This window comes from Crocodylus porosus, unplaced genomic scaffold (genome assembly GCF_001723895.1).
Source record: "Crocodylus porosus isolate Cpor-Errol unplaced genomic scaffold, CroPor_comp1, whole genome shotgun sequence".
NCBI classification, from domain to species: Eukaryota; Metazoa; Chordata; order Crocodylia; family Crocodylidae; genus Crocodylus; species Crocodylus porosus.
In genome coordinates, this window is record NW_017728886.1 from 238,424,636 (window position 1) to 238,441,329 (window position 16,694).

Below are 16,694 nucleotides of genomic sequence, written 5' to 3' on the forward strand. Positions count from 1 at the left end.
TGAATTACCATTTTGTTATGAATAATATAAACTGTGAAAAACCTTAAGGAAAAAACAAGAAAATCCCAACCCCTCCAAATGCATCTTGCTATTGAAAACCAACTTGTAGACCATAATTCTGTTTATTTCAAATTATGGCATTTGCAGTTATTCAATGTTTTATTTTATTTTGCCTTTTAATTAAATTAGTCCTTTGGAACATCCAACACCTACACATGAAGTGCAGTTTTTTCCTACCTGAAAAGCTGAGAAATTACTGAAATAGTGGAAAAATTCAAATACAAGGTTTGTGACAAAAATTACTATAGGCAACGAACCTTTTGATGATTTTTTCCCCACAAAGAAATAGATTCTTAAACCAGTTTTTCTTTCATCTACTTCTGTTATCTATTGCTAGCTAATAATACCATATTTTTAAATTAAAGAAGAAATGGCATTTTTCTATGAACGTAAACAAATAGCACAGCAAACATCAGTAATAACAAATCACTTAATGAAAGAAAATAAGTGTTTCTGTATTTCTTTAGACAACAACGAGGGGAAATAAAGAGTACTAAAAAGTAAAAGATTAGGTTAGGAAAGGAAAAAAGTAGCAATGTAAATATAAGCCTTAAAAAAACATTAAAAGAGAAAGAAATAGAGAGAAATGATTCGGACTTAAGCTGGAATGTATTTATCAATAAATTGATTAGAATTAGAATCAATAATAGAATAACTGCAAATGAAAAATAATAGTGAGAAATAGTCAGTGGATAAAAGAAGAATAAAGAACACAAAAATGAAGCCAGAACACTTGAGTCAATTAAATTGTTTGAAATTAAACAAAAGTGGTTTACGTTACGTTTAATACAAACAGGGTTAGTATTAATCCAGAGGATGAAACGTGAAGAAAGAAAATTTGAGGGTCCCATATCAGTTTTTATATTAAATTTCCATTGTCTCCATACACTGTTGGGATCAAATCTTGTTTGGCCTCCAGGAGCTGTTTACATACACTAAATATGATTGTGTTCCACCATGTGCAACCACAATTGGGCTACATAGATTCTCTGCAGATTTCCACTTTGTCTTTCTGAACATAGCTGTATGGCCAACTGAGAAGAGCATTGAGTTTCGGCCCCTGCTCCCAATGCCATATGTGTATTTTGCATTAAGTATTCACTGGATAAAAGAAACAAGGTTTTTTGGTGATGCCTCTAGTGAGACAAGTTTTTTGGCACAAAATGTCCTTCAGGTCACTTTCAGGCATGTTGTGTCTGGAATCTTGTCTAACATCTGTCCCAGGTATACAGTTGTGCCAGTAAAAGATATTAATTAGTTATCTTGTTTCTTGTATGTTTCCTGGATCTTTGTGGCTAAAACAACATTCCAGCCCTACTACTTTGGTTAAAATGAATAAAAAGGAATTGGGGTGAGGCCAGAACCTAGGGCTTCCCCCTTTCCACAAGAATGCCCTCCTTACTTATACAGTCTCCTGCATGAGCTTTTTCTGGCCTTATGACTCTTTCATTCTTGGCTGCCTGGTGGGCCAGCTTCAAGAGAAGGAGCAGAGCATGCTTGTGACCCTGCCTAGCTCGTGGCCTCATGCCTAGGGAGAGGTAAAAGACATTCATTCAAATTGGGATGTGCCTTCTACAAGTGTTCTAATTATTAGGCTGTTGGGCATAAACATAGGAGTGTCTTCATCTCGATTATCTACATCTCCCTCAGAAGGCATGTAAGGGCCATTGAAAAAATAGGAGACATCTACAGACTTCCTTGGGTATATTCAGCTCAGTAAAGACAGGGGCAGGTTCAGTTGATTCCTGTAGGTGCACTAGGTTGTCCTTTGAGAGGATGGAGGATCTGTGCATTTCTCTGGATGATTTAAGATTCCTGAGGAAAGGTGCCTGTATTTCCCACTAGTTGTGAGGGGGCCATAAAAGTAGAATAAGATTCAAGCCTTGGCCTCCGCAGCACCATCTATAATCCATCTGTTTTTAATGGATGTTATAAATTGATTGTATTGGAGATATTTCTCTTGCAAATCTTACAAACTTCAGTGGCTTCTCCAGATAGTAGGGCTTTAGAATACAGGAAGAGAAGAGAATGATGCAAAATTTTTAATGTATTTGCTCATTGTCCACACTTAAATAAATGCTAACATATTGCTTTGAAAAAGCAAAATACCAAGGCTCTGCTTAGCATACATTAGAAATGTGTTTTTTATTTCTTAATTAATAAAAAATGGCTACAATTTGTATGTATGAACAAACAGAAGTCTTTGCTGTTAAATAGCTAAGATTCCTACATGCGTACCTTGACCGAAGTCCATAAGCACAAGGAAATGAAAATATGAGCCATATGATAGTACATATCTTCTACTTATCCCTTCCTCAGGTGTATATCTTACCATTTCCACAACTGCTGAACACTACAACCCATATATTCCAACATTATCTCTGTCCTCTTTTTGTCCTTCAGCTCACACCCCTCTAACAGATTACTCCCTTCCCAATGCTAGGACAGTAGAACACAGTTATATGGATAGTTTGCAATGAGCTGCAAAATTCAGGATGAGCTGAGCTGTTCAGCTGTTTGCTGGAACTTTTACACTGAAGGCTCCACTTCTGTATTCACCTGGAGATCAAATGCAGCTGATCAGCATAGTGTCCTTTGAGGTAAAAGCACACTAGTAGCAAGCAGCCAGAGCCACCTTAGCAGTCCAGCACAGTTGTTTGGTGTAGCTGTATATGCTCACAGCTTGTTTGTAAACCATCACCTTCATGGGAGGGAGGAGGAGGAGACTTAACCTTTGGAAGAATCCAGTGTCTGTAGTTGTATTTTACTGTAATACAAATTCAAAGTCTTACTTTCAAAACCATGTGAGGAGGAACTTGGTAAAAACTAAACAGGAAGTGCAGAGGGGGGGAAAAGAAAATGACCTGTCTGACATTCTATATCGGTTGTTCAGTTGCTTTTAGAGAAAAACAGGAATTTATCCCATACTTGGAAACAACCTTTCACTGTCACTTTAATTTTTTTTTCTATAAATGAGATATACGTTGGGATCCTTGCCTTGCCTGGTTTCTTCTACTGGTACAGCTTGATCCTGAGGTCCCCCCAGCAGTGGCAAGAAACAGGCTCCCATGGCCGAAAACCCTATACACCCCAACTGAAGGGCTTCCAGCTGCAGGAGGCATCCACTGGGGCTGTAACAATCTCCCTGCCCTGGGGACTCTGGAAACCCCTGCGGCTGGGGGATTACCACAGAGGGAGTCCCCTCTGCCCTGGGAATGTGGGGAAATGTCTGAGGTCAGAGGATCACTGCAGGGGTGATTTCCACCCTCCCCCCCCACCCTGGAAGTGTTGGAAACTCCTGGGGCTGGAGGATCACCATGATGTTCCAGCTCAGGGGTTTCCTGTACCCCCTATAGTGATCTTCCAGCCCCAGGGGTTTCCCTGCACCCCAGAGCCCTAGGGATCATGGCAGCTATGATCCCCAGAGTCTGGGGTTTCATGCACCCCTGAGCCCTAGGGATCATGGCAGCCATGATCCCCAGGGTTCAGGCATGCATGAGCCCCCAGGATCCTGGAGATTGTGGCTGCCACAATCCCTAGGGCTTTGGGATTTATTGCTGACCCTACTACATGTGCAAATTAAAACTCAGTAGCAACCAGCTCCAAAGTTAGTACACATATTCAAGGTTTAATTTTATAGCTGGTTGGCTCTTTTTATTGTGTGATAGCTACTTTGCACATGTAGCTGGTCTCCAGGTAATTGTACAGTTAACCAGTTAATTCCACAATACCTGTAATATGTAGAGGGGACCCAAGTGTTTCCTAGAAGCATTTATATTAAGAACATGCTTAAATCAAAATTATAAAACAACAAAGGAAAAAAAATGCCTTTACCTTTATAATGTAAGTAAGGAGTAACTGCAGTGAAGTCAGAGGAGCTCTGAGTGGATAAAATTGGGGATAAGTAAAAGGAACACCAGGCTCTTGTTAATTATAGCTAAAGCCCTAGTGTTGACTTCGTTAAATTTGCTTAAGAATTTCTATTCTGAGGAAATGCTTATGATGTGTATTTTTTATATGCTGTATCCTGACAAAACTTTCATTTTTGGGATGAATGAAAAATGGGTGGGAGGGGAGGAGGGTGGTGTGCACACATGTTGCTTCTCTTCCATTTGAGACCACACAGTTTGATACCACACAGTATTTTTTGGAGAATAGGAAAAAAAATCCATTTTCTTTCATATAAAATGTTTGCAGACAGAATTTTTCAAAGAGAAAGGTAACATGAACAAAACTCTCGAATTAGAAAAGGGAAATTCAGTCTCAAAACAGTCCGCAAGGACTAGTACCTTAGAGGCTAGAGACAGAAGTTACACACACTGGTTTAAGTGATCAGAAATGGATTTAGACCTGTAACAGAACATAAGCACAGTGCACATAAACCAGTTCCAAAATGGCTGAAACTCGTTTAAGATAAATCTGGTTGAATGTAGTATCAGATTTAATCATTTAGGTCAAACCAGTCAAACAGAAACTTCTGTCCAAGACCCTTTCCTGGTTCAAGTTAAATCACTGTCCCCCCACATCCCAGGATGCTTTGCAGCCTTGGGATGGACTGGGCTGTGCTGTCTGCTTTAGAGACCAGGGTTGGCCCTACCCTTCTGTTCCCTAGCCAGAGCAGTGAGGGCTGGCTGAGAAGGGGGTGAGGGTGGGAAACTTGGTTGGGGGCTGCAGCTGGGTCTGCATGGGTGTGGAGGAGAGCCCCTGCCAGGCAATTCCCCGCCTGATGCTGGAGCAGAGGGGTGGGGGGCTAGAGGGTGGCAGGGGTGGGTGAGGCAAAGAGCCTGAGAGGAACTGCCAGTAGACAGGGGGTCGACAGGAGACCAGCAGACTCCACACTTCCTCCCACCTCTGGCAGAGACTGAGGCAGGCAAGCAGGTGATAAGGGGAGAGGAAGGGGGCTTAATTTCCCTCAGCTCCCCCAGGCTGTGGGGGAGGCAGAAGAATTTGGGGAGCTGAGGGTGGAGGGACTGTTTCCTGCCACTTGTGAGCATAGGGCCAAATCCTGCAGGACCAGACTAGGAGGTGTTGGCAAACAACTGGCACAATCATCACAAGTATGTGCTGGAGACAGAGCTAAGGGAACAGAAGAGGATGCCTGACTGCTTGGGCTGGTGTGGCCAAAGAAAACAAAGAGCTACATTTACATTATACAGCAGAACCTGGAAAAGGTGGGAGACTGAAATACTGAAGAAGAGACAAAAGACACTGAATGCATGAGAGTGCTGCCGAAGGTGCTATAGGTGACAAGCATACTAATGTCAAGGGGGAGAATGGGGCGCAAGTGCCCCTGTAAAAGTCCCAAGTAGAGATGAGGCCTGTGGGATCTTCACTCCAACACCTCCACACCTGCTGATTCTCCAAGAAGGACTTTCTGAATACCAGGCTGAATACCTATGTAGATGTATGCGAAGTTTTCTCTTGTTTTTTGGTTTATTACGTTCCATTTCAAGTCAGACTAGTTGTTTGTTCTCTTACTGTGTTTTCTGGGCTGTGTCTTAGCTTAGGCGAAGACTTTTGGTTGTTCTTTGTTGTGTGCTTAAGGTTGCAAATTGCTGTTTAATACATGGTCACTTCAGAGAAAGGACTATTCTTGTTCAAACTTGTATGAATTCAATCCCACTACCTTTTTCCCCACACATCCCCACCTCAGCCTCACAGGGGCTGGCCTCCTATCCTACCCCCCAGGCAGGGAGCGGAGAGGGACAGAAGCCTGGCAGGCGCTTCCCTCTGCCTACCGCCCAGGCTGACCCAGCCCCCACCCTCCAGGTGCTAGCCCAGGACTGGGCCCTGGCCATGCACACTCTACTGGAGCAGGGAGCGGAGAAAAACCTTGAAGTTTCAGTCCCCTTCCCTTTGGCAGTAGCTGGTAGGCTGGGATGTGTGCTCTAGTGCCCCATGGCTTCTGGCCTGAGCCACTGCAGGTATGTGGCTGCATTTCCTGAATCAAAAGTGAATGTCTGTTCATTCTCTGTTTAATCTCTGCAGTTTAGACTACCCTGCAAAGGCTGAACTGATTCAACCTCAGGCTTCTTCTCAGGACTGTCTGTACTTAGCCAGAGTGGTTTGGAGCAAACTAACTTTGGTTTGACGGCAGTCAGATAACCTACCCCGAAGAAGTATTGAATACTACTTGGCTCTTGAGCCTAGCAGACAGAAGCGTAACAAGGTTCAGTTAACTCTACACAAATTTAAGCTGGAAACAGGGTAGTTTTTTAATACGAATAATTAACCACTGAAACAAGGATGGTTACAAGGGATATGACGGATTCCTCACTGTTAAAGTTTTTAAAGTTATCTAATGGATAATTTCTGATTGAATTAGTGTTTGAAATTGATCCAGAAATTACTAGATATCCTTATATAGCATGTGTTATAAAGAAAGTCAGGTTAGTTGTCTTCCATAATGGTCTCCTTGAGCTTTAAATTTATATGCAGTTATGTATTTTTATTTTAGTACAGGGATTGTCAACCGGGGGTATGCATACCCCTAGGGATACTTAGGAAGGTCTTAGGAACATATGGCGCCTCTCGACCCCACATGCCAGCTTGCTCTCTTGATTGGCCACCATGCCACTGCCTTTGGACAATAGCCAACAGCAGGAAAGGCCACCTGCCTGCCTAGCTGTGAGGGCAGCAAGGCACAAAGGGTCTGAATGGTGGTGGGGTGGAGGGAGTGTGTTTCTGTGCCCACTTCTAGGAGCAGGGTGGGGGGACGAGAGCAGCAGCGCCCTTCTGTGGTCGAACATGGGGTAGGAGGGCTTGCACACAGTGGCTGCCACCAGCACTGCTACCCATTACCCTGCGCTGCCACCCACCACCCCACGCTGCTGGCTCCTAGGAGCAGGGCTGAGGTACGGAGGAGGTGAGGGGAGCAGAGCCCCTTTGCGGGCCACATAGGCGCTGCCTGGCTGGCCAAACATGGTGGGGGGCTTGAATGTGGTGGTCACTGCTGCCACCCACTGCCCTGTGCCACTGCCATGCATTACTTTGCCATGGCTGGTTGCAAGTGTGGCTCCACAGGCTGCTGACAGGTGGTGTGCAATTGGCTGGGTGCGAGGCCCATGAACAGCCTGTGAAGTCACACATGCGACTGGCTGTGGGAAAGTGGGGTGCAGGAGTGCAGGGCGGTGGATGGTGGCATAAGCCATTGTGAGCAAGTCCCCCCAGCCTGCCCCGCATCTAGTTGCTGCCACCAGAAGGGGTATGCTAGTTGAAAAAAGGTTGAAAAACCCTATTTTAGTACATCTATAACAATGGCTGGAGTTGATATCAAGCATAAATTTTTCACTGGCTGCACATGTTGTTACTTTATAGACTGCTTTGTTTCATGGACAGAAAGAAAGATATATGTGTTACTGCAAGTATGTCCTCATATGAGGCGAGAGAAAAATAATGTTGGGTTTGTTGTATAGCATATAATCATGTCACTGAGAATGGTGACTTGCATCCTCAACTCATGAAAATTGGTGTAGTTCCACTGATGTCATATATGAATTTGGCCCTGTAGTTTGTAATCATGTGTCTTGATCTCTGTTGTTAATAAGAAAAGAAAACAATGAAAAATACATACAACTCCTTACTATTTATGCTTTGTTTTTTTTACCTTTTTTTCTCATCTACAAACCAACAAGTCTGTTTGATTTTCAGGGTTTTATTACTACAGCAGTTAGTTTTAAAAGACTAATATTTCTGTATTTGTCACAAGTTTATACAAAGCCATGTTTTAAAAATGTCTTAAACTGACAATCTGTGTGCTTCAGCTTTTGATATTTTCTGTGCTTTAGAATGTCTTCGTAGGCAAACTTTCCTTGGATTTAATATAATTAAGATACAATAAAAATAGTTAACTGTTCATTTGAATAAGCACTCCAATGCATGTCACTTGGCACATTATTACAGCCAGAGTATTTTGTGTGAACGTCTGTGATATGAAATTTTCTCAGGTTGTTTTCACTCTGAATTCCAAAGTATCTTTTTTGCAGCTTTTTGTCTAGATCTCAGTTTGAGCTTATTTCATGTGCAGTAATCAATTAATATTGCAGGTGCCATCCTCAAAAACCTTAACATTGTCTCATTGCTTGCAGTTTTCCAGGCAATATCTACTTATTAGGTATATGTATAATAAAGATAATTTATTATAAAATGCAAAATTCAGTTATTATCTTTATCTTGCTGAATCTAGACAGGGATTTAAATCCTTCCCAAAAATAGAAAGACTAAAATACATCAGAAAAATCACATACATGGTGCTTGAGGATTGATGTAAGATGATGTGGGGACTACTGGTAACTAAAAGCCTGGAGGGAAATTTTGCACCCTTCTGAATGTCACCAAATAGAGATCTACATCAGAACATATGATGCCTAAACCATAATTAGGTCCCATTTCAGGGAATCATTTATGTGAATACTTAACCTTGAGATACTTCAGAGCTTTGGTTGGGGAATGGTTAGGCTGCTGCTTTTCATTCTGCACTGGTGCTCGTGGGCCTACCCTGCATTTTGTGAGTGCCTTTATTGATTTCCAGGATTTGGTCGTTAGCTAGGTAGGAAGGATTAGACCCTATTTAATAGTTATTTGCCTCTGCTGGAATTCACAGATGTTGACAAGTTCAAACCATATTATTTTTCTATCACATCGGGAGATTTTTCTCATATTGTGGAGATTCAGCTGACATTATAGAGTGGTTTAAATTTTATATGTTTCCTTGATTTCCTTTCATCAGGTGATGAAGAGGGTAGCCAGGAGGCAGCGGAATCAGATGGTGATGCACGGTCAGAGAAACCAGGGCAACTCGCTGTGGAGACAGATGACTGGGATGGGCCAGGTAGGAGAAAATAAATGAATGGCCAGAGTAAAGTATTGCAAAATAGAAACTTCTAGACTGTTTTCTCATGTCTCATTACACTGAGTCAGCGTTGCATTGTTTTGCTAATGGACAAATTTTGTTGTGCTTGTGTGGTGCCTATTTTGGGATAGCTACAGATGAGCTACATTTAACATACCCTGGTCATTGACTTTCAGAGTTAAGAGAGAAATTCTTAGCCTGTAATCAATAAACTGTACGAGCTTCATTTTACAGCAGAAATTTGCAGTGACATTTTCTGTTATAAACAGTATAAACACTGCAAACGCAGTGTTGCTGAAGTATAGATGTAGCAGTTGCATAGGCATGAATGAGGCTGCTTTCCAAATAGCCATTAGTTTTAAATACGTAATGCTCGGTTTGAGTTCCAGGGATACATAAAAACAGAGCTCTATCCCATGATCCCCACATACGCGATTCTTTTAAATAGTGACATTTTTTCATGAAGAGAGACTGCAGAATTTGTTCTTAAATTATTATATTTAATATATTTTTTGCAGTGCCAAGGGGTTAACATGTATTTGAAAGCAAACATATCCTTAGACTAGCTGTGTCTCTGATAGAATATTCTCTTTAAAAGAAAGAGCATCCATGAACAGAGTTCTGAAAGCATTCTATCAATAATTTATAATGCAATAACACTTTTCATTAGACAAATTCCTATATTTCAATCACATTTTCATCCTTGCTTGACTTTGCAAATTACTGTATGCTGTGCATGAAGAGGAAAAGAACTCCAGTGGTAATTTTCTGAAACCAGCAGCTGGAAAATATAATGCAAACAGAAATGAAGATACAGTATATCTGATTATTATGATGTCATTTAAAATGTTGTTAATGATATACATAAATATGTTTATATTCTGTACAAAGCACTGTGGTATTATGTAAAAACAAGATTTAGTATTAAAATCTATTATATAGTACATTTAAAATAACATAAAAACCTCCTCTAAGAGAGGAGAATGGCCACTCCTAGCTGCTTTGCAGTTTTCAAGGTTGTCATTTTTGCATTAAAATATTCCTTTTAATACATGGATTTTCTTTGGCTTATAAATAAAATGTCAATTTAAGTATCCTGAGTTTTGTGATTTCTTGTTTTTTCAGTTTCATGCTTAGTGAAATAAACATTCAAGTAAATGTATAATTTTAATTTTCTTGTGCTGTTTTAATATATGAACTAATTTGAAATGTGCAGAATTTTTAAAGAGATTTTTTTTGATGGTTGCAAGTGACAAAATGCTTTCTTGTGAGAAAATCCTTCTATAGATGTATGATGATTATTGTCCTGCATGTTAAAGGGTAAAAAGATGTGTATAGTACCTGAATGAAATGTTTAAAGGCAGGCAATGGGCATGGATGAAAATAGAAATCATATCTGAATATATGGAAGCTCCTCTTTTGTCCTTAAGAGCCTTGATAACCACGGAATTTTTTTTTTTGGATTTTTTTTTTTTAAATCAGCGTCTTAGTTGATTTAAACATTAGTATTTTGAAAAGAAAAACATCTTTATAATATGGAAAAAGATGAATTTTTTAAAATTAATTTCTGAATTCAGCCTTTGATTAATATGTAAAAAAAGCAAATACCAATAGAATCTTTTCAAACATGCAGTACAGGAGAAGAGCAAATAGTTTTTCCTTGTACATTTTTTGTGTTGATCTAGTGCTCATGAAATTCACAGACTTGGAATGTGTGGAACATTCACAGTGTGGAGAATGAGGTCTTTTGTTCATTCAAGAATAATACATACCGGTACAAATAGGAAGAACCAGTACAAACGTCTGTACTCCACTTCACCTGTGTGGCCCTTTTCTTTCTTTACAGAACTGACCTTTTGGAGGTAGAGGGGCTACACACTTCACTACATGTTCAGTTCTCCATATCTTTACTGTGATGCAGGCAGCTGAGAGCATGAGCTGTAATGGTATTCTCTGTGATGACAGCAGCTGTCCGCTGGGGTTTGGACAGGGACTATCAACGATTACAGTGCAGCCATTAAATGTTGTTTTGAGCCAGCTTTAATTTAAGTAATATTTATTTCCCTTTTTGTTTATGTTTATACAATATATGGCTACTTGTTGCAATACTTATGGGGTTTTTTGAGTCTGCATCTGCTGAAGATTCAGATCCCGAGAGAGATTTATTAGGAGTTTATTTGTAAATAGGGCTGGGTCCAAATAAAAACTTTGGATCTGTGTGTGAGTATCCTGTCTTCCTTTTAGGAAGTATATTGCTTTATATGACTGTATGTGTGCACTCAATTACAAATGTTTAAAGATACCGCTAAAAAGAAAACCTTAAAAAATATATACATTAACCTTTTCCCCCTATGAGTAGTCCTTGCTGAGGCTTCTCTTTTAGCTCTTAAGAACAGTTGACTTTCAGTAACCATAAGAATACGACCAACAGCTACCATGCTTATATGCAAGTTTATATAACTGCCATGTTTTTAACTTTTATTTCCCTAAGTCAGAGGTGTGAACTCACCTTGTGCCTTGGGGCAGATCCAGACCATGTGGCTCCCTGCATAACACATTCAGCCTGGGACACAAGAAAACAGTGGCAGCAGTAGCAGAGCATGTGACAGCAGTAGAGCATCCAGTGGCAGTAACAACTTTGGCTCTGACTCAGGGCATGTGGCAATGGCTCCAGGCCCGCTCCATGCCCGAAGCTGGAGCTAGAGCTGTCACGACTGTGTGCCCTGTGCCACCACAGCAGCAGTTCCAGTTCAACTTCCAACATGGGGCATGTGGTGGGGGGCCAGTGGCCAAGGGGAGGCATGGCCAGAGCAAAGATGACAAATGAAGCAGTCAGGGAGAGACTGAGGCTGTCAGTCCTTGCTCACCCTCCTATTGCTAATCCCTATGTCCATTGTACCTGAGGGCCCCAAATTCTTCTGGAGTCTATGGTCCTTAGCCATTCCTTGGCACCATCTCGTGGACAGCTGGTAGCCTAGCAAATTGGATAAAATGACTTCATGGCGATCAGGCCTGCAGCCCATATGGTTGACACCCCTGCTCTAAATTATTTGAAATTTTTGTAATTAACAGAAGACTCTGAGTAGGCCTGGGAAGTGAGAAGGATGCTGTCTTCCAGTGACATTATCAAGCAAACACTGGCTATTTAAGTTAGTCATAATGCTGCAGTATCTCAAATCTTTACCAGTTCTAATCTGGATGCAGACTAAGCATGCTAATAGAGTGCCTCAGTGATCAGTTCTTGGCCTTGTTGGCAGTGATCTAGGTCATGGACTATATGTTGTTGCTCCCTGTTATAGTGTGTTTTAGGTTTTTTCAAGTGCTCTGTAGTTGGGAGTATGTGTAAGGTGTGGAGTAGGTGATTTTGAGGACTCTGGATAAATGATGGCATGTCAATGCAGGGGGCAGGACTCAGTGGGCTACTGTTCCGGTCCTATGTTCTTGTGTTCCTGTTTTCCTAAATCATCAACACATTTTCATCCTAAAAATGCCATGTAAAGTAGGGGAAAATCCTCATTTTACAATTAGGGACTCAGTAAAAGGCAGTCTGAAGTGACTTGTTCAAAATAAACCATGAAGTTGGTGACTGAGGCAGGATTTAGATCCAGGTCTCTTGTCTATCTGCAGTCCACTAGCTCATCCTTATTGCCAATCTTGCTGCTTATCATCATGGCGTGGAAAAACATATCATGACATGGAAAATAAAAGTGAAGTCTTTTTTATGTCTCTGCTTGGTCATGTCTTACATACTCTTTTTATGCAAGTATGCATAAAAGTGCAAGTTCCCTCTGGGCCCCAGTCTTATTTTCAGTTAGTGAGTAGAATTTTTCCTGCTGTCATTATTAGGAGTTGGATCAAGTCCTAGCTGACATCAACCAGTGTATAATACAGAATATTATAAATTGGGGACCAACTGAACAAAAAAAAGAGAAAGCATTAAAGTCCAGAAAAAATGTATCTCAGAATATAAACTGCTCATTTATTTTGCTCATAGTTCTGTCACTCCAATTTACTCAGGACAATATATCAGAATTTGTAAGTAAAAATAAAATATAAGAGTTCTGAGGTGCTTTTTAAATTCATTCCGAAAGGTGGAAAGACCCAGTCAATTTTTGTATGAATTACAGTGCCATTTAGGTGGAATGTGGATTAGAGAGGTTCTGCTGTACATTGTACATGCAGGGTACACATCTTTACCCATTATAAGAGGAGGTTTGAAAAGCTTGTCTGAATAGATTTCCTGTAACCATCTCTATGAATTGCTGTGAATATGTATTGATTGTTGGGCTTACTGGGCATTATTTAGTAATACTATAAATAGTTTGGGGTACAAAGCAGGGGAAGGGTGGTATAGATTGGAAGGGTTGGTAGACCAGAGTGAGATGGAGCCAGACACTAATGATACAGCCATTATTTATTTATTTATTTTTTAAATCAGTCCTAAGAAGGACTTTGAGATTATTGTCCTGATTTCGTTTCTTTTTTTGATTGGGGAAATGTGGTAGATAGAAGATCTTGGAAATGCTATTTGATGTAAATTAACAAAAATCCATGAAACATAGTTAACCATAGATATAGTCTGACAGTAAGAAGAATATTGTGAAGAAGCAGAGGAAATCATAGAACGATTGTGTGTTACTCTGACAGTGAATCGGTATTATCTCTGCTATCAGATAATGCAGTTATCATTAATTTTCACATTTGCATTTCAATCTTTGGAAGGAAATGACTCTTGCCGGATGAAGATAAGAGCTCTGTACCACTATAATGAACCATCATTTTATCCTGATGCTTTGTATCCATATGAAAATGAGGCTGGGTGGTGGTATGGTATGTGAGGAGGGGGTGGGGGGGTCATAGAAACATTATAACAAAGTGTCAAAATCACTACAGACTTTGGAGCCCTTTATGAAACAAGAGGCAGTCTAAATAAATCTTCTGTAGTGAAGTGGATATTGGATTAAAAGAAGAAAGCCAGGCTCCTGTGCTGTAGGGAAAACTGGAGGAAGAGGGGAAGAATTCTGTGACTCTTATTTTTAATCCAGTCCCACCATCAGTGTGGAACTAGGAAAAAGACATGCAGCCTAATCATGGCATAGGGAGTGTGATGATGCTCATCAGGTTAACCTCTTGAACTGGACATTTCCTTCCCTATGGTCATGAATACATTAGTAACAGTGACAGTGGACAATGAAAAGGGTGCCATTGCATTGTTACGTATGTAGACTCGGGATGGCTAGCCGCTGAAGTTCTTGTAACACATGGCCATAATCACGTATTAAATATAGGTCTTCCTATTAGTTTAATTGGGGTTTGCATCACTGGTCCTAACCTTCTTCCACTGTCACTCTCCCAATACATTTTAATGTATAACATAAACTTATAGGAACCCCAAGGTATATCTCTGAGCAAAGAGCTCCCCCTTCTCAGTCCTAACTGAATAAAGCCAGTTGTTTTAGGAATGGTCTTATAAGCAGTTGCCTAGTCTGGTGGCTTTTGATCGGTGCAGAGCCCCTCAGCTAGTACTCTCAGGTAACTTAGTCCTGAGGTGAGAAACAAGTCAACAAATAAACAAAACAAAATTCCCCTGCCTTGTCCTGGGCATTTGAGGAAGTGCCCTTTGGCTCTGGCCTGGCCCTTTCTAGCAAGCCGTTACATCCACAGCTTGTTTCCTTACCTCCCTGATGTTACTTCTTAAATGGATAGATACCTTGCTACAGGTCTCTTAAAGGACCATATCACATTGTCAGGGCTTGAGGAACATCAGTCCATATCGTATTAGCACCGATAAAAGGAAAATTGACATTACTGGCAATTAGCTTTTTTTGGGCTGATGTAGATGATAATGTTGCTGATAAAATGCTGCATGCATGCATGCAGCCACAGCATGCATGGGGCCAGCCTGGCAGCTTGGAGAGCATCCAGTGGGTGTGTGGGGGGAATCCCACTACGGTGTGCACCCCTGGGAGAAGCAGGGGGAGCATATACTCCCCAGATCTGTGCACAGGGTGAGGCTGGGCTGCAGCTGTGAGGTCAGGGGCAGAGCCAAGCTCTTCCTGCTGTAGGGGTTGGGCCAGGGCTGCACTTGGGGAAAGTGGTGGCAGCGCTGGGAGGGGGGACTATGGGCTACAGCCACCCCAAAATTCACTGTAGCCCCCCTGTAGTTCCCCTCCCAGTGCTGCTACCACCTGCCCCGAGTGTAGCCCTGACCCAGCCCCCACCCGGAAGAGCCTGACACTGCCCCCAGCCCCAGCCCACAACTGCAGCCAAACATTGCCCTGCGCGTAGATCCAGGAAGCACATACTCCCCCTGCCTTCCCTGGGGGTGCGTGCAGTGGCTGGAGCTGTCCCCCCCACCCTTGCTCATGGCTCTGTCCCCTGCCCCGCCCTGGGTTGACTGCCCAGGCCCCAGCCCTGCTCCCTCCCTCGCTGAGAGGCCTCGATCTGCCCCCATTATACACTTTCTCTCCCCTCCTTGCCCCTTTCCCCTAAAAGATTTACCAGCCAGATGCTGCTCTCCAAGCTGCTGGGCTGCATATCAGCAGTCGGTTCAGTATTGGCCAATATGGCTCGTTAATAATCAGCTATCAGTATCAGCCCAAAAAATCTTTATCGGTGCACCTGTAATCAGGGCCATTATAGAAATATCTATTGACTAGACTTGCTGGAATGAATAAATAAGCTCATAACCTAGAAGTGTCAAGCCCTCATTTTTATTTTTCATTATTGTATCAACTTCAGCATACAACATGCACATTTAGTGTGACTTTGCTTAGTCTGGGTTTTTAGTTATAATATATACTTACAAGAACTTTTGGCCCTGATCCTGCTTTCGTTGAAATAAATAATTACCATTAATTTAAATGATGTGGGATTGTCCATCTAATTAGCAAACTCTGTCTTTGATTTTATAGATGACTGGAAGAAATACAGGGCTAGTTCTGCAGGGGCATAATTGCAGGATTGTGGCTTACGTGTGTGTTAGAATTGCCTCAATTTGAGACTTTTTCTTGATTGAAAAGGAATTTAGGTGTTGCAGGCCACAATGGTCAGGATATTTGATTTATACCTTTAATCAATACTTTTCTGTTTTTTCATTTTAATGAAAGGCAGTTTTCTACTTTTTTTTTTTTTTATTAGAAAGGCTGTATTTTTTAAAGAGGTATTGGTGTATACTATTGCCATCCTCAGACATTCAAAAATTATGCAGGTTCCCTGAAATCATGAGACTAGCTTAAAGATCTTGTTTAGTGCCTTTTTTTTTAATCATGGTTTGATTGTATTTGCCTTTTGGTCTATGAGCTTTTAATTTGGAACATGCAAGCATTTTTCTTTAAGTGTGAGGTCTAGAAATCTTTTGAACAGAAGTAGAGGTTCTTTTATAATCACTTCACTATAGGAGCTGATACTTTAAGAGAAATGTAAATTACAACAGAGTTTGCAAAATCTTGAGAATTGGCAACACCTGTCATTTAAATAGATAGAAATATACTAATAGATAGAAATATATGCACCGAGGCAGAAAGGGATCTTGGAGTCATTACTGACTCCAAGATGAACACGGGCCGACAATGCGAGGTCACGGTTGGCAGGGCTAACCAGACCTTGTTGTGCCTCCACAGGTGCATCTCAAGTAGGGCCAGGGAGGTGATCCTCCCCCTCTATGCAACACTGGTCAGGCCACAGCTGGAGTACTGTGTCCAGTTCTGTGCGCCCCACTTCAGGAGGGATGTGGACAACATTGAGAGGGTCCAGGGGAGGGCCACCCACATGATCCGGGGAC

At 41.5% G+C, this 16,694-nt stretch overlaps 1 protein-coding gene across 1 annotated transcript in view; it reads left to right on the plus strand.

Moving 5' to 3' along the window:
- The window catches only part of ZFPM2 (zinc finger protein, FOG family member 2), a 339,889-nt gene that overhangs the window by 18,998 nt on the left and 304,197 nt on the right, over positions 1–16,694 (plus strand). The window contains exon 2 of the mRNA XM_019545852.1: positions 8,789–8,890. Within this exon, the coding sequence (XP_019401397.1) occupies positions 8,789–8,890 (102 nt within the window). The remainder of the gene's footprint in view (positions 1–8,788; positions 8,891–16,694) is intronic.